The sequence below is a fragment of the Dipteris shenzhenensis genome, chromosome 15, assembly GCF_047967505.1.
Source record: "Dipteris shenzhenensis isolate YYH24624 ecotype China chromosome 15, Dip_SZ_1.0, whole genome shotgun sequence".
NCBI classification, from domain to species: domain Eukaryota; kingdom Viridiplantae; phylum Streptophyta; class Polypodiopsida; order Gleicheniales; family Dipteridaceae; genus Dipteris; species Dipteris shenzhenensis.
Window position 1 is genome coordinate 7,378,600 of NC_141610.1, and position 22,352 is coordinate 7,400,951.

General features: G+C 49.6%; 1 protein-coding gene across 3 annotated transcripts in view; it reads right to left on the bottom strand.

The window, feature by feature from the left end:
- Positions 1-22,352, bottom strand: part of LOC147893289 (uncharacterized) — a 66,072-nt gene that overhangs the window by 29,568 nt on the left and 14,152 nt on the right. For all 3 annotated transcript variants that reach the window (XM_087386097.1, XM_087386095.1, XM_087386096.1), the window contains one exon: positions 18,536-18,765. In XM_087386097.1, coding sequence (XP_087242223.1) covers positions 18,536-18,700 — 165 coding nt within the window. In that variant the 5' untranslated portion in view covers positions 18,701-18,765. The remainder of the gene's footprint in view (positions 1-18,535; positions 18,766-22,352) is intronic.

The window sequence follows — 22,352 nt, forward strand, 5'->3', positions numbered from 1 at the left end:
CACACAACTGTAGGATACTCCTAGGACTCTAGGACCACACACACTAGGACTCCGATAGTTCCAACACGTAGTGCTTGCAATAGAAGAAGTGAGTGATACAAGAAGTGGGATAGGTTTTGCCTAAGTGACAAAACCTTATCCTTCACTAACCGTAGTTAGTGAACTAACTGTGGTTAGGGGAAAAAACCTCTAAATGAGGGAAAAGTGCCCCTAACCTACTTATTACATTACATTGGTCACTGCTAAATTATAATAATAATTCTAACACCCCCCTGCAGTGCCAATGTCATGTACAAGGAAATGATCAATCACCAAAAGGAGATAAGTTCAAGGCACTACGAAATGCCTCAAACTTTTCACGTGGAAGTGCTTTGGTGAAGATGTCTGCAACATTGTCATGTGTTGACACATAGATCATACTGATCTCTCCTGCATGCAGCTTCTCTCTGACATAGTGATAGTGAACCTCAATGTGCTTCGTGCAAGCATGAAACATAGGATTCTTTGCCACTGCTATAGCACTCTGACTATTAGTGAGAATCGGAGAAGGACCCTCCAATGAAAGATGAAGATCAGCAAACAAACGACGCAGCCAAACACATTCAACTATCACTGTGAAAGCTGCCTTGTACTCAGCTTCACATGAGGAGGTAGCCATTGTAGACTGTTTCTTGCTCAACCAAGAAATGCAAGCATGTCCTAGAAAGAAACAATTCCCACTGGTGGACTGCCTAGTATCATAGTCTCCAACCCAATCTGAGTCACTGTAAGCATGCATCTGCAAGTCACCCCCCCTGGGAAACATTAAGCCAAAAGACTTTGTACCTTGCAAGTAACGGAAGATGCGTTTTACAGCTTGCCAATGGATAATCTTTGGGCTGTGCATATACCTGCTCACCTGAGAAACTGAAAACTGAATATCAGGTCGTGTGTTGCAGAGATAAATGAGGCATCCAACAGCTTGACTATTTTTTTTCCGAAAAAACAGTGCTAATTATATTACTTCGAAAACAAGATACAAGAGGTCAGCATTGCAGCTGACGGGCTGCGTTCACAAATCGGACGCAGCCCAAAAAGATAACAAAAGTAAAGCTCTCTCTCACGGAGGGTTAAGGCGAGTGTGAATGAACAGCCAGAGAGGTGGTGAGTAGCGCCACCGAAGGCCCTGCGAAGCCTGCTCGAAGAAGAGGCCCTGTGTGTCCCAAACCCGGAGGAAGTGTCTCCGCTTCTCCCGACTGGCCCGGGAGTCCCCCTGTATCTGGTCCCACTGGCCTCTGAGGGTATGTATAATCTCACTCCAGATGTCAGTCATGATCTGGGCAGTCGATAAGGAGGTGCCACTGAGGATCTGCGCGCAGCGCGAGGTCCAGATGTGCCAACCTGCGATGCTGCTGATAATCTCCCAGACTGGCTGCCTCTCCTGAGCTCCTGTGCCGGCCTCTGCCAGGTGCTGTGGGATACTCTCGAGCGGCCCCCACGTCCCCTGTGTAATAAGGAATGTGGGGTCCTGCTGACAGGCCTCGAATAAATGATGAAAACCAGGTGCGGTGCTGCACCAGCAGAACGCGCCCCAAGTGATCAATCCTAGCTCCGATGCTGCGTGAGTAAGGATCCCGAAAGTCCACCTCCACACTTCCTAGGCGCGAGTGCAACTCCATAGGCAGTGTTTTGGTGACTCCTCGTCCTCATGACAGATCTGACAACGTCCGTCCTAGCCTATCTGCCGCAACCAGCTCCCCACTGGAAGACCTTTGTGGGCAAGAAGCCACAGGAAGTAGGAGATCTTCCGCGGCCGCCAGCTCTCCCACAAGGCCTTCCAGAAGGCCTGCAAAAAGAACCTGGAAATACCCTGTGCATACCAACTGGGCCGCTGGGTGGGAGGGCGGCTCTGCATCCTAACTCGCCTGCCCAAAGTCGTGCTGTAGGCAAAGAAGGAGGTCGGCCCCTGACCTGTCGCAATCTCTGGCCATCTCCACTCTCCTGGGTCCCAATCAAGCTCTGACAAGGCCCGCCCCTCCCAGAGCCAGAGACGCCAAAGCTGTAGCTGATCCTGCTCTATGCTAGGGTCGGTCCGCCAAACCTTCCCCACAAGGCCTACGACCCGAACCCTCTGCCATGGGAGTAGGGGGTCGATGAGCACATCCTCTCTCCTGAGTCGCCCATCCCCCAAAACTGCGAAGAAGGAAACAGAGGAGTCGTCCATCCGCCCTGCGACCACCAGTGGGATGCCACGGGGGGTGAACTGTCCCAACCAACGGTCATCACCTGGCCTGAGGATCTGAAGCTCAGGTGGAACCAACCAATCAACTGGAATCGCGCCGTCGATCTCCGTACGTCTCGTCTGGGCTCCACGGGCACCTCCAGCTGCGTCTGCAAGATCAACCGTCTCCAAATGTCTGTACGTGTCCCTCCAAACTCGAAGGGACCGGGCTGGCCCCCGCAGCCAGCCGTCCCACCTGATGTGTGATCTCTCCCCCAACTGAAGGCCCTCGGCATCTCTGACCTGATCGTTCCAGATAAGCGGCTGGCGATCGATCTCCTCCTGACAGCTAGGGGGGGACTGAATGAGACTGAGGCAGAGCCGCCTCCACACCATGAGGAGGCTACGAACGAGTGGGGAACAGGGCTGAGTGAGCGGGGCGGAAGTGAAGATCCACCTGAGGGACGGAAGCCACTCTCCACCTCGACGCGGGACACAAGAACCGACCCCCTGCTGAAGTAACATCTTCCACGTTTGCCCCCCCGGGGTCAAACCACGGATGACTAGCTTGCCTAACAGGGCCTGACTCTGAAGCTCTGGGTCGATGACCCCCAGGCCTCCCTCGGCCTGCGGAAGAATGACTGTCTGCCAAGCAACCCTGGCTCTGGTATCTCTGAGGCCATCCTCCCCGGACCAAAGGAAGTTCCAAACCAACCTCCTAAGCTGTGCCACGCTGGATCTCGAGAAACACCAACAGGAAGCCACATACCAAGCCGTGGCTAAGAGGACCTGGTTGACTACCAGGGCACGACCTGCAAGGGAGAGCTTAGCAGTGCTCCAGAAAGCCAGCTTCCGTCGGATGGAATCTAGCACCGGGAGAAACTGCTGAGCTGGCGTGATATCCAGGCCGACCTGAAAACCAAGGTATCTAGCTGTCTGTCCCCGCGGAATCCACCTGAAACCCAAAAACCTCCCCCACTGAGAGCACACCCCGGGGTCTGTGAGAAAACCAACTGATTTGTTCCAGTTGATTTTCGCACCAGCAGCCGAACAGAAGATCTCTAGGGCCATCCTCACCCTCTCCGGCATCATCTCATCATCCTGGACATACAGTGCTGTGTCATCCGCGTACTCCGAGTCCAGGAGCTCCGTGTCTTCCCGGAGTGGGAGGCGAACACCCCTGAGCCCAGTAGACCTCGCCCGAAGGTAGTATGTCATAGCCTCAGCGAAGAAGAGAAACAGATAAGCAGCAAGGGGGCAGCCCTGACGCACTAATCTCTCCAGACGAAAACGCTCACCCATCCTGCCGCCAATGATGACCCTGCTAGAAGCTGTCCTGTACAACGCTGAAATACCCTGAATCCATCCTGCTGGGAAACCTAGTCGCTCCAGAGTCCCCTCCAGAAAGGACCAGTCCACTCGATCGTAGGCCTTCTCAAAGTCGAGAAGTAGGATGGCTAGGTGTGACCCACTATGCTGAGCCCACTCCGCCGCCTCTGAGAAGGTGAAGACATTATCCAGGATACTGCGATCCTGGACAAAGCCTGTCTGAGTGTCATGAATGAGGTCTGGAAGTAGAGGCCGAACTCTGGCGCTGATCATCTTGGCAAGGATTTTGTAAGCAGTGGTAAGTAGGGTGATCGGGCGCCACTAACGGATCTCCTGTCTATCTCCTCCCTTCGGGATGAGGCAAATCAGTCCCGAGGAGAGGCTCTCTGGCATATAACCGCTGCTGAAAATCCTCTGAAGAGCCGCTAGGAGGGGCTGATGGATCTAATCCCAGAAGGAGGTGAAGAATGCCCGGGATAGCCCATCCTCGCCCGGGCACTTCTGCTCGTCGATGGCCATCAAGGCCTCCAACATCTCGTCCGTGGTGAACGGTGCCAACAACGTCGCCTGCATGCTGGGCTGGACTAGGGATGGAATGTGCCTCCACACCTCCTCCCGGGAGCGTCGAGTGCGAGGGGCAAGCGGCTCCTGCTGGAAAAGAGTCCTATAGAAGTCGGTAGCCAACCCCAAGACCTCACCCGGATCCGTAACAATGTGCCCCTCTGTTGTCCTGAGACTCCGGAGCTGATCACCTGCTGCTCTCTGGCCATGCGTCCTGAAGAACTCCCTGCACATCCGGTCACCCTTCCGAGCCCAGAAGGAGAGAGAGGCGTGATAGGAAAACTCTGACCGGCGCTAGAGGGTCTCCTCAAGAAGGGCTCTGGCTCGAAGGGCCTGGATCCGAAGCTCCTCCGAGCCCGGGGCTGCCTGCTGGAGTCGCTGAATGGAGGCGAGGTCCCTCCGAAGAGCTCTCTCTCTGCCCCACCACTCCTGTCAAACCTGTAGGGCTGCGAGCTGGCAAATCTGGCTGGACTCCTGCAAAGCCTGCGCCACCGAATCAACCAGATCCACGCACTCGCCCCAATCTCTGTCCCATAGACTGCAGATACTGCTGCGCACGTCCACCCTTGAGAAAATGGAGTCGGGAATCCGGCATGAACGGGGGGGAAGGGCCTGGACTGCCGAGTCTAATGATAGGAGCACAGGCGCATGGTCGGAAAGTGTCGTCCCTGGAACTATACCCGCCTAACCGCCTCTACTAATGGCCCAATCACTGACATAAAATCTATCCAACCTCTCCAGGAGTCTGCCTCCTTCCCTGCGAAAGCCCCACGAGAAGTCCAGGCTCCCGTACCAACGTCGGAAGGACGGGTCTCTCCAACTGTCCCTACCTCTTGTCGCGAAGATGAAAGAGTCCCAAGCGGACTGCTCTGCCTGAGCCATACCTGTAAACTCCGGACCTCTGCCCTGCTGGTCCTCCAAGGTCTCCAGATTGTTGAAGTCACCTCCAACAATCCAGGAATCCATGTCTGGAAGAATCCCTGTAAGTGTCCTTCAGAAGGTGGCTCTGCACCGGAGGTCTGTGGGAGCATAAATGTTGAGGATTCCTATTTTGAAACCCTCCAGTTCCAGGCCTACCCAAAGGGCACGGCCTGGGATCAACGTGCCATGACCGAAAACTCCCTGGGCTAGCTACTCGCACACGGAAGTACAGACACCTCCACTCCTCCCCTGTGCGCCGATCGAGGGCTCCCAATAAGTGTGGGAACGTCCAGGGAGAATCTTCTCGCAGCTACGGGAGTGAGCCGCAGAAAGCTTGTGCTCCTGGAGCAAAAGTACATCCAAACGACCAATCACTGCTGGCTAAAGTTCCTGTCGCAAAATGAGCTTCCTAGGACCACGGGTGCCAGAAGAATGAAACCCGTTCACATTCCAGGATACGAGGTGTAGGCTCATGGTGAGGATTGGGAGGCTGCGAACAACTGTCTGCTCGCGGTTGAAGTCGATGAAGAAGCTGACATTTCGGAGTGGAGGCGCTGTCACTTATGAGAAGGTTTGGAGGGGGAGGCGGGGTCGTCCTGCCCGTTCTTCAACACCTTCAGCAAAGGCGAGAGGCCTTTGGTGCCATGAGCAAATGCTTTCTCGAGCCAGCTCGAGATCTCTGAAGTAGTCATCCCGTAGAAGGCTCGGAGTTTCTGAGGGGTCCAGGCTCTGACATCCTGGGGGAGGGGCCATGACAAGGGGGGCCTGAGGATCACAATCAGTCGGAAGCGTTTGGCGGCGCAACGCCACCGCAGGCGCACGTCGCCCTCGGACCACTGAGTCTCGAGAAGCTGCCCGCCGGACGAGCCTATCCAGGAGCAAACCTGAGCGTGCGTCTGCTCTCTGAGAGCCTCCCAGACCAAGTCGTCTGTCCAAGTCTCGGTGCCGTCGCTGAGGAACGTGAAAGCAAAGCTAGGGCCATCCCTAGGGGCCAAGGCGGCAATCTTCCCATCCGCCCCTTTGCGGAGCAGGAAGATATTGATGTCGAGACAAGCCGGGAAGGTCCCGAGGTCGGCCACATCCAAGTAGTCCCAGGGGCCAGAGCTGTAAAGTCTCGAGGAAGCTCTCTCTCCTGAAGCTGAGACCCATCAGAGTCTGCCACTGAGGGGCTAGCGGACAGGGAAGCCTGCTCCAGTGGTGGTGTAGACTCCGGGTGTCCTGCCAGTGGAGAGGGGGGGGGAGGAGGCTCGGAGGTAGGCGACTCAGACTCCACGGAGGCGACTAGCGGAGGAGGTGGAGGAGGAGGAGCGGGGGCTGCCCTCGGCTGGGGAGCCGTCGGTACAGCTAACTCTGCAGGAGAGCTGAGAGAGGCGGGGGGAGGGGGATGGGGATGCATCTGGAGCTGGGGCTGAGAAGGAGGAGGAGGAGACTGAGGAGGAAGAGGCGGGGGCTGAAGCTGCGGGTCGGGAGAAGAGGGGTGAAACTGGGGAAGGGGCTGGGACTGAGTGGAAAGGGGCGGGGGAGCGGAAGAGAGGGGGATCTGAGGCTGTGAAGGGCGGGCTACCGTCGAAGAAGAAGCTCTCCCAGGTCCCTAGGGCGGCTGCCTGTCAGGTCTCTGAGGTGCTGCTGCAGGATGGGTAACCTCTGCCTCCTTGTCTTTATCTGAAATCTTCTTGTTCTTTCCTCTTTTCCTTCTAACCTCAGTCCAACCGCCCACTAACTCTGGACCGGACTCCGGCTGCCTCGGCTCCTCCTGACGTGGCTGCCCGGAGGGGGGGGGCGGGGGCGGGGGCGGGGGAGGCCGAGAGGAGCTAGCAAATCGTGGACAAGCAGCCGCCAAGTGCCCAAAGCCGTGACACCTCAGGCACTGGCCTGGCTGTCCGGTGACTACCATGCTCTGGGTGATGCTGCCGGCATCTGTCACGATCTCGATCACTGCAGGGAGAGTCGCAGGATCCGCCACAGCCACACGGACTCGAGGGGCTCCTGCCGTAGTCACCGCGTCGGCGAAAGTGTCGTGCATAACCCAGCCAAAGTAGGAGCCCAGGTCCCTGACAATCGGCCGCAGCTCAGCAGCAAGTCCTGAAAAAACTAGCGTCACTGGATGGCGAGGTATACGGAACCGAACATCAAAATCCGTTGCGCTGAATCCACGGTACCACGGGACTATCATGATAACCTTTCCATCCACCGACGTGGGGGAACCAGCAATCAGGTTGTTCACAACTTTCGCATTGGAGAGTTTGAGCCAGAAGATGCCCCTTCCCATAAGGGCCACCTCCTCAATATGGCCGTCCTCTAGCATGAGAGTGGACTGGAGCCAGTCCCTAATGGCTGATCTAGAGGGAGAGTGTCCAATGACTCTGCCGTAAACAGAGGTAAGGGCAAAGTCATTGGCAACCTCCTGAACCCGAGATGATTGTTGCTCTGTCAAGATAACGCGGTAGGCATCTGGAGAGGGAGGGTCCGACTGGGCCTCCGGTTCCGGGCAGGGAGCCGCCATACCGCCAAGACAAACTGCGAGGCTTCCGATGAAGAAAAGGCTGCCACCCAAAAAAGGGGAATAGATGCGGGAGGGTGGAGCCTGGGTGTGAAGAGGACGGGTGCGAAGGCGGAAAGCGGGGAGAATGGAGGGCGGAGGACGGAGGACGGAGGAGACGAGGCGGAAGGCCGGGAGGCGGAGGTGGCGCGGGGTGGGGGAGTGAGGACGGAGAGCGGGTGAAGTGAGGAGGAGGCGGGAGCGGGGGAGAGGCGGGGCGGGGCGGGAGGGCGGGAGGTGGCGGGGTGGAGGGGCGGGGCAGAAGGGCGGGGCGGGGCGGAGCGGAGCGGAGTGAGGGGGCGGGAGGTGCGGGGGCGGAAGGGCGGGGTGAAGGGTGCGGGGAGGAACGGAGGGCGGAAGGGCGGGAGGGGCGGGGGGGTGGTGTGGCGAGGGGGCGGGGAGGTGAAGCGGGGGACGGGGGAGGAGCGGAGTGGGGGCGAAGGGGCGGGTGAAGCGAGGGGACGGGGAGGTGAGGCGGAGCGACGAGAGGGGGGGTGAGGTGAAGCGAGGGGGGGACGGCGTGAGTCGAGGTGAGGCGGAGGGGCGAGGGGGAGGGGAGTGGAGAGGCGGGATGAGACGGAGAGGCGAGGGGGGGCGGAGGGGGGCGAGGAGGGGGTGAGAGCGGAGGCGAGGGGCGCGGCGAGGTGAGGGGGGGGGAGAGGGCGGAGAGGCAGGAGGTGGGGGTGGTCGAGGCGAGGAGGAGGAGCTAGGGGGGGGGAGGTAGAGATAGCGGGGGGGGGAGGGGAGGCTCGCAGGAGCTCTGGATTAGGCGCCTGTAGGTAGGGATGTCCCAACAGCTTGACTATAGAGTGTGACATCAATTGATTCACCCGCATCATGCATTGTAAGCTTCAGCCCCGGCTCCATGGGAGTAGACATAGGCTTGCAATCATGCATGTTGAATCTGTCCAAGAGCTTTTGAACATACTTGGACTGAGACATAACAATGCCACGTTTCTCTTGAATAAACTGGATCCCCAAAAAGAAATGTAACAAGCCCAAGTCTGACATATCAAATGTAGCTTTCAATTGGGCCTTGAAATCTGCAATTACTTCCTCATTTGATCCGGTGAGCAGCATGTCATCTACATAAAGAATGATGACCAAAATATCCCCCCCATCCTTCTTGATGTAGAGGGTGCTCTCAGTTGGACTATTGTACAGCCCCTTGCTAGTCAGAAAGGCATCAATTTTGGCATACCATACACCTCTTCCAACAAGTCTCCATTAAGGAAAGCTGTTTTAATGTCCAACTGATGAACATTCCATTCAAAATTTGCAGCCATGGCTATAACTAACCTGATGGTTGTCATCCTGGATGTAGGAGCAAAAGTCTCCTCATAATCTATGCCTTTTTTCTGAGCATATCCTTTTGCAACCAGCCTTGCCTTGTACCGATCAATGGACCCATTTGGCTTTCTTTTGACTTTGAAAACCCACCGTGTACCTATGGCATTCTTACCTGGTGGCAAATCCACAACATCCCAAGGATGATTTTTATGAATGGACTGCAACTCATCGTGCATGGCATTCATCCAATGCACATTATCTTTTGCTTCTTCAAATGTCTCACGCTCCTCCTCATTAAGAAGAGTACCTGCATAAGCAGACTCAACTGAATGAGCTCCCCCCATGTGCCTTACTGCACTACGAGTTCTGCCAGCCAATGGAGCTTCAAGCCTACTCTTCCTGAGAGTCTAAAGCAACCAATGCGGGACTGTTTTGGCTGCGTGTATCTCTTGAATTTCTTGCCTGACAACTTCATCCACACCCTGAGGTTGTACCAATTCAGCTGGGGGCTGAATCTGTACTTGTGGAGCTGGCGGAGGTTGCTGTAAATTCTGAGTTTCAGCGGGGGATCCAAATGCTATAGGAAGCATCCCCTCAAACACATCATCTGAAGAGGCCCGAATCTGAAATTCAGCATTTATATGTGCAGAATTTTCAGAGAATATGACATCTCTACTAACAAAAATCTTGCGTGTAGCAAGATTGTAGAGACGATAGCCTTTGCTTTGTGAACTATATCCCACAAAAATGCATTTTAGTGCCTTATCTGACAACTTGTGTCTGAACTCCACAGGCACGTGGGCATATGCTACACAACCAAAAACTCTGAAATGGTCCACTGAAGGCTTTCTCCCACGCCATGCCTCATAGGGAGTGATTGTCTTCAAAGCCTTTATAGGAGCCCGATTTAAAATATAGTTGGCACACATGAGGCCTTCCAGCCAAAACCTGTGAGGCAACTTCTTACTTGTGAGCATGCATCTATCCATTTCCATGGCGGTGCGATTCTTCCGCTCAGCTTTGCCATTCTGTTGAGGTGTAAGCCTCACTGTAAGATGATGCATAATGCCTTTTTCTTTCAGAAATGTCTCAAATTCATGAGACATATATTCCCCCCCTCGATCTGTGCGAAGTGTCTGCACCTTGAGTCCTGTCTCATTCTCAACCATAGCCACAAAGTGTTTGAAATGCATAAACACTTTTGATTTTGCCTTGAGACCATAGACCCAAGTGTAGTTAGTAAAGTCATCTATGAATGTAACAAAATAGAGATAACCCCCAAAAGCAGGTGTCCTCATGGGACCGCAGACATCACTGTGAATAAGCTGCAATTTTCTTGTAGCTTATACTGCACCATCCTTCTTGAAGGGAAGCCTATGCATTTTGCCAAGAATGCAACCTTCACATGCATGAGGAGGAGGCGACTCCAAAGGAGGTAATGCATCAACCATATCGTGCCTCTGAAGTGTCATTAAGCTGCCATAGCTCATGTGCCCATACCTGGCATGCCATAACTCCGCATTCTGCATTGCAACAGTGGGAGTGCTAACTGATAATGCAAGATGGGATCTTTTTTCATATAGATCAAGCTGAAAAAGACCCCGATAAAAAGTGCCAGACAACCTCAAAGCATATTCATTTTCTTTGTCTCTGACTGCACACTTATTATCATCAAAAACAACCAAAAATCCTCCTCTATTGAGTGAGGACGCTGAAAGCAAATTCTTCTTTATACCTGGCACATAGAGTACATCTGAAATTCTGAAATCTGTGCCATCAGTGGATGTGAGAATAATGTCTCCCACTCCACACACTGAATAAGAAGAATTATTTGCACAAGTTACCTTCTTCTTGGTGGGTGAAGAATGCAAAGTTACAAACAAATTTTTCTTGGAAGTGATGTGCTTTGAAGCACCATTATCAAAATACCAAGTATGTAGTGTTTCATCAACACTGAAAGAGCATTCATCCTTTGAAGGATCGTAACTGCAAGTCAAAAAAGCATATGGGTCATCATGATTAGTGGCTGTAGTATCTGAACTACCCACTGAACTGAAAAATCTGAAGTGCAAGACAAAAAGGCATAGTGCTCTTCAACCAAGTTGGCTGCAACATCTCCTCCATCATGGCAATGTGGACCTGATGCATCTGATACAGCCATACCGGAATCACTTTTCTTTTCTTTGGCTATGCGCTTCTTTCACTCTCCAATATAATGACCTGGCTTCTTGCAATAATGACAGATGCCCGTCTTTTTCTGCTTGTTTGTATCACCCTCTGCCTTATAAGGAGGCTGTCCAGAATCAGCTTTATGCTGATGTGTGGGCTGATTGGCATGTGGCTTATGCTGCCCTTTACCCTTGGGCTTGAACTTGGAGAGCATAGCATGCTCGCCAGCCCGGGTTGCCATATTTCTGCGTGTTTGTTCCTCCTGCAACAGAAGTCATACCAACTCGTGAAAGGAGAGAGGATTGCTGCCCCCCCCTCAATGACAAATTCAGCAAGGTGTGGAACCGAGATAGGACTCAGGAAAAGAGTTCAGAGTGGTGGAGATCATCTCTGAATCCGGAATGACTTCATCAATGTTAAGCAATTGTTCCCTAAGATCCTGAAGCTCTGTGAGGTGAGAATTCATGGAATCTCCCTCCTCCATATGTGTATGGGAAAGTTCTCGCTTCAGAAAGGAAACTCTGGCATCGTTCCTTGCTGCAAACATACTCTCAAGTATTATACAAGCTGCCATAGATGTCTGGCATGACCGAATATGAGGTATAATGAACCTCTTGACCGAAAAAGAAATTACTGAAAGAGCTTGTGCATCTCTAGAGTCCCATCTTGTCTGCTCTGCTATGGGAGCTCCTGGAGCGACTGCTCCAATCACCTGTGCTGTATTTGTACCTCTATCCCTGCCTCCAACTGTAGGAGTGACAGGTAGAGACGTTGTATCTGGTCTTTCGTCATCTCCATTGACATAATCCCAAAGATTTCTGCCAACCAAGATATTGCGAACCATGAAACTCCACAAGGAATAGTTGGTGCCATCCAACTTATCCTCCTGTGTGAGAACCCCGAACACCTCATTTGAGTTGTTCTGAGCCATTTTCACCAGATAATCTCAGAAAAAATACAGCAGACAGACCAGGTGAAATCCCTTCCTAGGATATAAAATACACAAGTCTGCAAAGAATAATATGCCCACAGTGACAAATATTGTCACAACCTGTCAAAGGCTCAAAATGCACCACACTGCTCTGCTCAATGTCCCAAAAATCTGCAAATAGAATCTGCAAAAAGTGGCAAAAGTCTGCAATTTGACTCGTACTGAGTCCAAAACTATTTGCAAACTTCCAAAATGCCCTTTTACCTGCAAAATTGCAACCCAAATGCAAAAGCCCCAATTTCTTGTGGGAAATTGCATACAAAAGAGGGCAAATGGTCTGAAAGCCCCAAATGTTGCACAAATTGCACTCTGCCTGCAAAAGCCCCAAATTGCACTGCAAAATTGCAGTGTAATTGCAAAAGCCCCAATTTCTTGGACAACCTGCAACCCAACTGCAATGTCTGCCCAAAAATTCGAAATGCCCCAAATTTTATAGCCAAACAATGGCTCAAATGCACAAATGCGTGACAAAAGCGCCTTTCAAAATGTCTTGCAAAGGAAAACTGCTCAAGGGTTAGCCTCCAAGTTGTACGGACTGACAGTACGAAACTATCAGTACGGCTAAGTACAGTTGTATAGCCGGTACAGCCTGTACGGATGGACTCTGTATACCTATACGAAACAGTACTACATTGAAGTACTAACGAGCTGCCAGCTGTTGTACGGCGGCCTGTACAAAAATGCAAGTACGTATGGTTGTACGGCGCTGACAGAGCATACGGACTACGTTGTATGGATGCTGCTGCAAAGTTGTACGGCGAAACTATCAATCCATATAGCGTACGGACTGACTTCGAGTTGTATGGACGAATGCAGCACCATGTACTTGTACGGAATGGCGGCTGTACGGCAAATGTACGGGAACAGTCCATACAACTGTACAGACAACAGCGCAGGAGCAACGTACGGATGAAGAAATGTATGGAAGTCCGTACGTTGTACCGCGCAAGATAGTACGGCTGTACGGACGCGAACTGCAAGCAGGGAGAGCTTGTGGGCAAGGAGCAGGGAGCAGGGCAGGGAACTAGGAGCAACACTTGAGTCATGAGCCATTTGTTTGTTCCTGGCACTGCAATGTAGGTAAAGTATCATTTGTAATCATGAAGAGTTCAATATCTCGCTCCTCATTGGTGGGTTGCTCACCAACTTCCAAAGTAACAGATGGCTGGTCAACATAGAACTACAAAGCATGATCATCCCCAAAAGCTTCTGCCACAGCTTGTAGTTGTAAATACACATCTCCATACGGAAGTTGTCTTGAACCGAGGGTAAAGCTACTTACAAAGCATCAAGGACCAAAGAAGGCAAGCTGAGAAAGAAGGCAAGCTGAGAAAGAAGACTCACAATGAGATGCTCATTCCAAAATGCAAGATCCTAGTGTAGAGCCTTGCTCTGCAAGATGGTGGTCAGAGGTTTGATGCTTGGTCAGGAGCCTTGGAAGGATTTTTCTTACGCAGTATACAGACAAGCACACCTTCTCAGGGAGGAGATTGGATGGACAGCCCTAGATGGATCTTTACGTCAGCCTGTCTCAGATCTCTCCTACTTCCCCTCTCATGGCTGCCATGCTGAAAGCTTGGGACAGCTTCAGAAGTACTTATGATTGCATACTAGATGAGCATGGCAGATCACTCGGCATGTCACATTATATGCAATGGTCTAGATGGGAGTTGGGACCTGCATCCATGGTGGGTACTTGGAAAGCTTTCAAGAGGCTTCCAGAGGATCAGAGAGCTCGTTCAGTTAGTCACCTCAGAGGAGGTGCAGCCCAGACGCAGCAGATAGATGCAGCCATACCAGTGGAGTGGATGGATACACACCATTTGCCTATTTCTGAGTCCACCTGGTTGGGGGCTTTTTCGAGGACAAGTATCCCTCTGCAGGTTATAGCCTTGCAGGATGCACATGAGGATACCTTTGTCTTTCAGGTTCATGCAAGAGGCAGACTCCACTAATCTTCAGAGGACATTCTTTTGGAGGCTCCTTTTTAGCCTGTCAGGATTGCAGGATACATGGAGATGGGTAAAGACTCACACCAATATCTTGATCCAGACCCCATTCTCCTGGCTATTGGATCTTGGAGGCTTTGGTTGTATGGAGGTTCCCCTATTAGATCCTTGCAGTGGGATCCAGGGGAATGGGAGTGGATAGTTGCAAGGCACCGAGAGAAGAGCATCCCCTTCTTTTGTTACACGGTCAGAAATGCCAAGAGATTCCAGCTCAGTTGTAGGGGCTGGAGGCCCTCTAGAGCTCCTCATTGGGAAACTTCTCAGATTTATGCAGAGATGCAGAAAAACTTTTGGAGGAAACTTTGGAAATCCCTCAAGAATAGGAAAATCACGTTATTCATCTGGCTTACTATTCATGGAGGGATTGCAGTGAACCTCTGGAGATCCAAGTTCGGGGCTGACCCTACATGTCCTCGATGCCACTCAACAGTTGAGTCAGTGCAGCACTGCCTTTGGGAGTGCACTCAGGCGAGGATGGTTTGGAAGGGTGTTGCTAGGATACTTTGCACTTTTCATAAAGCACCCTTCTTCATGACCAGGGGAACAGTTGCTTGGTTGTCGCTCACTGGTCCACAGGCTTTCTTTGAGGGACATGACACGGACACAGCTTTCTTTGTTCGACAACATCTTGTGGAATCATGCTCCCTCCGAGATGTTCCATTTACTCCATTCAGAGCTCCCCACGCTTCTATAAACACATCTTGGGAGATTCTTGCTAGTATCACAGCATGGCATATTTGGAGAGCCACATGTACAGAGGCTTTGGAGGACTCCCAGGTTCACCCTTCTCAGACTATGGCCAGTATCTGGGTAGATACTATACACACTTTGATGGCCATTTGGACGAACATACAGGGAACCTCCAAAACTGCTACTGCTAGGAGAGTTTCTTTTCTCAGAGTCTGGAAGGATTGTCCTTTCTTCTCTGACTCTCCTTCAGGGATGAGGTGGCATTTTCAGCTGCCACCCGGGATTTTTGTTTGCTCATTCTGAGCTGTTTTTTATCATGCTTGACATGATGTACTCCCGCACTTGAGCTTGCTCTGCGGTTTTTATTCATATTTAATGAAGTACTTTTCTGGAAAAATAATAATAATAATAATAAGATAAAGTAACACACCTCCTTCCATATAGCACGAACACATTAAATTGCCGACATGCCCCCACCCTAGCATCATGAAAAGACACGTCTCGAACAAAAACCAGCTCCTTTGATCAAGTACTAATACAAACTGATTACGAATAGATTCGTCTTAGAGAGTACTCATCCAAACAATGATAAAGTCCATCCCCAAGGGAAAGCTTCAGAAACCCAAATTTGCCCACTTAGTATAAGCAGGCATGAAATATAGTCAAAGCCCAAGGTTGCATCGAGGACTACTTGACGTGTTAGCTAGACATGTTGAAACGAAGCAAGTTCAGTGTGGAATGTAAAGTAATAATCTGCATTGCCTTCTCATTGAAAATCATTTTGTGTGCATCAAAACAAAGGAAGATCTCAAGGGTACAAGCAAGAACAAGAAGATCAAGCACCTGAGCTTGTGGACGAGAACACAGCAACCTAGCGGGCATTGAAGAACCTAGCTCACAGACGACACAAGCCGAGGAGGATAAAGTGTTAAATACAAGCTTGTAATAGAGAGGGACAAGAAGAGGATAAGATGGACAAGCTTAAGGTAAAGAGGGAAAGGAGAAGGGTAAGGTGGACAAGCATGAGGAGAAGAGGAGTGAGGTGGGACTGGAGGGGAGTAAAACGTCAACCCCTCCCCAGCTAAATCCCCAAACTGTAAAGCATCAAGGACCGAAGAAGACAAGCTGAGAAAGAAGACTCACAACAAGATGTCCATTCCAAAATGCAAGATCCCCTTACCACATCGCAATTTCCCAATCACCCACAAAGGCCTAGTAATACTGCACCCCTATCCTGAACTGGCTACTCATCAAGTTCAGCTGGCTGCTCAGCCAAAGGCATTTCTTCCTCAAAAAGTCTATCTTATAACACAGTTTCTGCTCTCATTAGTGTTGGATAATGAAGCATTGTTTCAACTGTCTTGAACTACACGATTCTTCTTCCTCTAGCCTTTCTCATTTCACACATCTGCTCTTCTTGGTAAAGCCTCCCAATCGTCTCTTGCATTGTAGCATTGCTATGAGTTTGAGAATGTGGAGAGAGCACAATTGATCATTGAGTGAAGCATCCCGGTTCTCTCTTGCAGTATAGGCATTGCTATGAGTTTGTGATAGTGGAGAGAACATGAGTGATCATGGATAGGTTCTCTCTCTTCTATCCTGTGAGTTTGCAACGTTGAGAAGAACACTAGTGATCCTTGATAGGTTCTCCCTCTTCTATCCTCAACATAGATAGCTGATTCTAAAGGTCATAATTCATCGTATTATTAGCGTCGAACAAATCACTAGGCCTCTACGGTTAGTCGAATGTGCCAAAGCACCATCTACAGCTATTTCTAGCATCCCTAAACACCCAATCTACACATCCTTTGGATCTGGAGCACTCACAACTTTGTCCATTGAATCCATCTGATCCTAGGGCTTAGTTTCCACCCCTTTAGTAATCTCCCATATTGCAAATGCAACCAACTGGCTTTGAATCTTTAGAGTCTAGATCGGATAGTCGGTCAGAGAGTGAGATTTGCAGCAGCAAATCATACTTCTACAGGTGGAAATACACCAGCAGAAGCAGCCGCAATCGCAGCAGCCCAAAGATGCCAAGAGCGCTCTTGAGAAATTACCCATATGGCACACGATAACCATAGATATGCAAAACAATTGCAAGGCATTGTTGAGAGCTATAGGAGGCAGCTGGAAAAATTACAGCAGCCAAAGGGGACTGAAAATTTCAATATGCATGTATTCGGTAATGATGACCCTTTATACTAAGGCTGATACAGCATATGCATTGCAATATTGCCATGAAACAAGTTACGGATGCAATTGTCAAGGACACTTGGGAATTTGTGGACTTTCCACTTGGAAAGAATGTGGTGAGATGCAAAGTGAGTATACAAAAGAAAAGTTAAATCACATATGGTTTATTGGGGTACTGCCAAAAAGGGGGGGTCAACTTTGCAAAGATTTTGCATCAATTTCAAAGCCTACCATGTAAGGACATTGCTATTCATGGCAGCATACTTGTGATGGCCCCTGTGGCAGATGGTTGTCAAATCAGCACTTTCTAGTGGAGTTTTTGATGAGGTCTATATGGAGAATCTATGCGCCTCCCTATAGCTCTTCACTGACTTGATCTTTTGCCCAGCACCCCTTCTCCCTTGACCTCCCTGCCAAATTCTCTGCCTCGCCTCTTCCTTCAATTCTACTGCTCCCCACTGAAGGTCGTGAGCATCCACTACCCCCTATGACGGCTTTCTTTCCCCCCACTTCCCTTGGTATTTGCTCTGCATAGGCTACCCCTTTTGCAGCCCTTGCCAGCCTCGCTCCAGCCAGTTTTTTTCGTAAGTTGAACCCATTCTGCCAAATTTCCTCACAATCCATCTTTTCAGAAATCCAACTCTGACAACCCATGTCTCCATTTTATTTCCAAAAGAAAAACCTTCTATAATCTATTAGATGGTTTGAAAACAATTTTAAGTCAGCTATCTCTGAGGCGTTGATAAGAAAAGGACAATTTGAGCTGCCTTTTAGCCTGCTGCAATAGGTTGTGGCTTGCTACTGATCCAGGAGCACACCAGTGTGGTGGACTATAACCCGACGGATTCCTTGATCTGTGAGAATATAGAAGATGCTTGCAGGCAAGCCATAGAGAAATACTGCTACCTCTCAGTGGTCTTCCTAGAACCCTCTGTAGCTTGCTCCCAGATCGAGCACAAGGTGTATATGATATTCATCCATATGTTGACAAAAAGTTGAGACGATAGTATTCAAAAGTCCACAAGCATGACAAAAAATTACCTTCTACTCATAGGACTCCCAAACAATAGTGCATATGGCTTTTGGCTATTGTTTGCCTACTGCTTCCAACCTAGATTACCAGTCATTAAAGAGCTTCAGAATGAGGTGCAATATTTTTTGCAAGATATGAATATACACTGGCACCAGCAAGGGAAAAGGTTAGATACTTTTCCATTTTCAAAGGTTTCATTTTGTGAAGAAACTGGTGTCTATTTGGTAATGGCACAATTATTGGTTTGAACTTACACATCCATTGGTTGGGCACTTTACTTATTTAGCCATGGCTCGTGTATATGATAAACCAGATTAGTGAGACACCTCACTACTACCTGGACCCGCATTCCTAACTTAGCCATGGGTCCAGTGATGGACTTTGTAAGGACTCTACTGATGAAGGCTAAAATTGATGTCAACATCTTTGATGCTAGCTGTCCTGGATAGTCATATATATGTTGAATATGCCACATATAATCAGTCTTCCAGCAGTTCTTTGAAAAAATCCAACACTTCACAACATTCTTCAAAAACGTACTGCCAAGTGCCACAGTGTAAATCCCATAGCTGTCAGAAGCTATTTGCAAACAAGGAATGAAGCATACCAATTGTGCTTCTGAAAGAGACTCTGCCCAAACGTGATCTTCAGCAGTACAAACAAAAGGCTCCCGTTCGACTTCGGCAGCAGCATGGCTAGTCTCTTCCTCTTTGTCAGTGGTCCTTGAGTGTTTTCTCTTCTTACCGATTTGATTCTGAGCGCGATCTTCCATGCCCAGTTTTTCAACAACTCTCTTGAACAGAGTTGCAATAATTAACTGTTATGCATGATATAAATCTGCAAAATATATCAAAATTTGTATAAGCTATTAACAAGATGTAATTTCAGTTAGAAGTAAAACATCAGCCCTCTCAACGTTGATGAAACCAGCCTTCAGTAAACTAAAGGGCAGTAAACTATGACTAAACTGATATCCACGTCAATTACAGCCAACTTACATATCTTTCACACAATTCATTAAACACAAAAACCACTTAGAAACAACTTTGAAAAGAAACTGGATGGAGGCTAGAGTGCCCCTGCTCAACGGAACCAAACGTGAGACACCACACTGGCCCTAAACACTTTCGCGCCCCTTTCGGTATTTATTGATTAATTCAAAAGCGGAATTCTGCTTTACAACAAGGGTGCACCCTTGTACTGTTCTTCTTGCATTTTCCACTGCCAGAGCCAACACTTGGCCTTTACCTGCATCCAATTCCAGTGCACCACTAGTACCGAAGTGCCAGGGTCAAAACTAAGGCATCACTAGTACCGAACTGGGAATGTCAAGGCATCACAACCAATTTCCAAAAGTGCTCAAACAGCCTCAAGGCTTGAAATGCATCCAAATTGTCCCTCTAGCTCCTGCCCAGGCACACCCTCCGTGGTGGCTGGGTGTCTGTCACAGCCTGTAGGGTCTAGGGAGAACTTCAAACAACAAACTGCAACAACAACAAGCTTCCAGAAATGACAAAATGGAAATGAACAGAGGGCCAGAACAACCATACCCACTGTCCTTGGAAGAAGGACGAGCTCAATCCTCGCACCTATCCCCTATCCAAGCTCCCAGCAGTGCATAGCGTCCCTCAGCCACGAGCCAGAGAAGCATATGAAAAAGAATTCACCTCCAAAGGGTAGCATCTCCCAGAGCGGAGGCTAGCAGGACAAATAGGCAGCTAGGAAAGAGAGAGAGAGTCTTCGAAACAGAGAGAGAGGAAGACAGCAAGCAAGTCTCAAGCAAGAGAGGAGGAGCGATCAACCAGCAGATAGCATCATCCTTTGTGCAAGAGAGTCATACGGTCAGCCGTACATTAGCTCGTACAAATTGGGAAAACTGTCCGTACAGCAAGTAATGAATGCCTCGATGAGCGTATTGACAGCCCGTACAATCAACAACCAGCCTCTAAAAACATGCAACAGGACCATACAACCCCGTACGGATCTTGATTAGCGTGCAAATGGTGCCCCGTACCATCCGTACAGCAGTAGTTAGTGCTTTCGTACAGCCGTACTGAAGCCTTGAGAAGCGAGACTTAGAAAGAAAGAAAGAAAGAAAGAAAGATATATTAACGTCCACGGGAGGCTATGGGACAAAGTACATAGAAAAGCGAACTCATACAAGCCTCAGTGGGCTGAAGCAAAGGGCACTCTAGGACCCTTGCTGAGTACTAATCTATGCTAACAAAGTCATAATCATGAATAGAAATAGTCAACTGCAACTGCATAGTGGGCCAGATCAATCTATCCAGTATCAGGAATAAACAAACAAGTCAGTCTCGGTGCTAGGACTCAAAAACAGAATCAAAAACCGAAGCTTGGTACAGTGATGGCTCTCTGGTGGGCTGCGAAGACATCTCGTATCTATGTCTGTCAAGCTGTCTCGCGCTACGGTGGTGGACGCGGTCTCCTCGCTCTCTCGACTCTCTGAGCGTCCCCCCTGAGAAAAGCTCCGGGTCACGGTCATGTCGAGGTCTCATCTCGTGGGGGTCTATGTGATCTGGCTGAAAGAACTCTGTGATAGAGCTCCTAGAAGTATCAGTCGAGGAAGAAGTCTGCTCCTGTCTCCGTGCTTGGAGTATCCTCTCGCGGTGTCTAAGTACCTCATGAATGAAACCAGCCAAACACCGCTAGTCTGGGGAGGAGAGGAAACGAGCCAAAACCCCATAACTATCTCTAAAGAGGCAGTAGAAACACCCTCGGATCTCATAGTAAACAGGACACCTGAAGATGAAATGCTCCTCTGTCTCAACCTCCTGCATGTCACACAGTGTGCATATGCGCCTCTCCCTGGGTAGCCGCTCTCGATACGAAGTCTGTGTGAAGAGACCCGAAACTACCCAAGAGAGATCCTCAGCGAGTGGGGTAGGTGAATCTACGTGTATCCTGGTGGATCAATGAAACCCTCCGCTGTGATATGTAAGAAGTGATCTTTGTAGAAGCCTAGCTTCACTGGAAGATCACTCGGGCCCAGCCAAGTTGGTGGATCAATGAAACCCTCCGCTGTGATATGTAAGAAGTGATCTTTGTAGAAGCCTAGCTTCACTGGAAGATCACTCGGGCCCAGCCAAGTCCGGAATGTGTGTAGCTGTAGTAGATCCTCACGAATAACCTGGTTGACCTCGTGTGATAAGAGGGGAGAGAACGGAGTAGTGGACTCGCTTGCTGAATCTGCAAATAATGGTCCAAATTCCATCATGTCCTGATGGTGTATGAGGCAGATCGAAGATGAAGTCCATGGCAATGCTTTGCCACAGTCTATCCGAAATAGGCAATGGCTGTAGCAATCCAGCTGGCTTTATCCTGTCATACTTTACCTTCTGACAAGTGATGCATGTCTTAACATATGTCTCTACATCCTTCCTCAAAGTTGGCTAGTAGAAGAAATGCTCCACACCTTTGACTGTGGCTTCAATGCCTCAATGTCATGCATATGGTGGGGCACGACTCTCCATCAAAAACCTTTGGCCTCAACTGCTTTGTGAGACAAAGTCTGCCATGAATCATCAAGAATCCATCCTTAAGCATATCGTGCTCATGCTGATTGCCCTTCCAGCTGATCATAAATCCTTGCAAAATCATCATCAATGGCATACTGATCCTTCATGGCATCAAGTTCACCGTGGTAGGCAATGGTGATAGCTGAAACTTGTGGTTTCTTTGATACTACATCAAGACTTTGACTTCCTAGAAAGTGCATCTGCAACAACATTCTTCTTACCAGGCACATGCACAATCTGAAAATGAAACATCGAAAGGAAGTTTGCCCACCGCATGTGTTTTTCTGACAGCTTTCTCTGAGTGAGAAAGTACCTCAAGGATTGATGATCCGTCTAGACATAAAAATCAGCACCTAAGAGGTAATATTTCCAAGTAGAGAGAGCATGTATGACAGCCGCCATTTCTTTCTCATATATCCCAAAATTCATTTCAGCATCAGTGAGCACTTTGCTCTCGTATGCAACCACTCTACTGTCCTACACAAGCACTCCTATGCTGTTCCCACAAGCATCACAGTGGACAGCAAAGGGCTTGCGTGGGACTAGTAAGATAATGACAGGATCGGAGCATAGCTTCTCCTTAAGCTCTTCGAAAGCTGCAATTTCCTTAGTACCCCATCTAAAAGACACTCCTTTCTTCTATAGGGCATGCCGAGGTGATGCTATTTCAGCAAAATACCAGATAAACCCCCTCTAGTACGAGCATAAGCCAAGAAAGCTCCGTGCTTCATGGATGTTTTTCAACGGTGGCTTCCACTTTGGCAAGATCCATCCTGACTCCATCCTTAGATATAAAGTGCCCCAAAAAGTGGATTTCGTGCATTAAAAATTCACTCTTCTTGGCATTGACCACAAACTTATGCTTCCTGAGCTCTGCAAAAACAA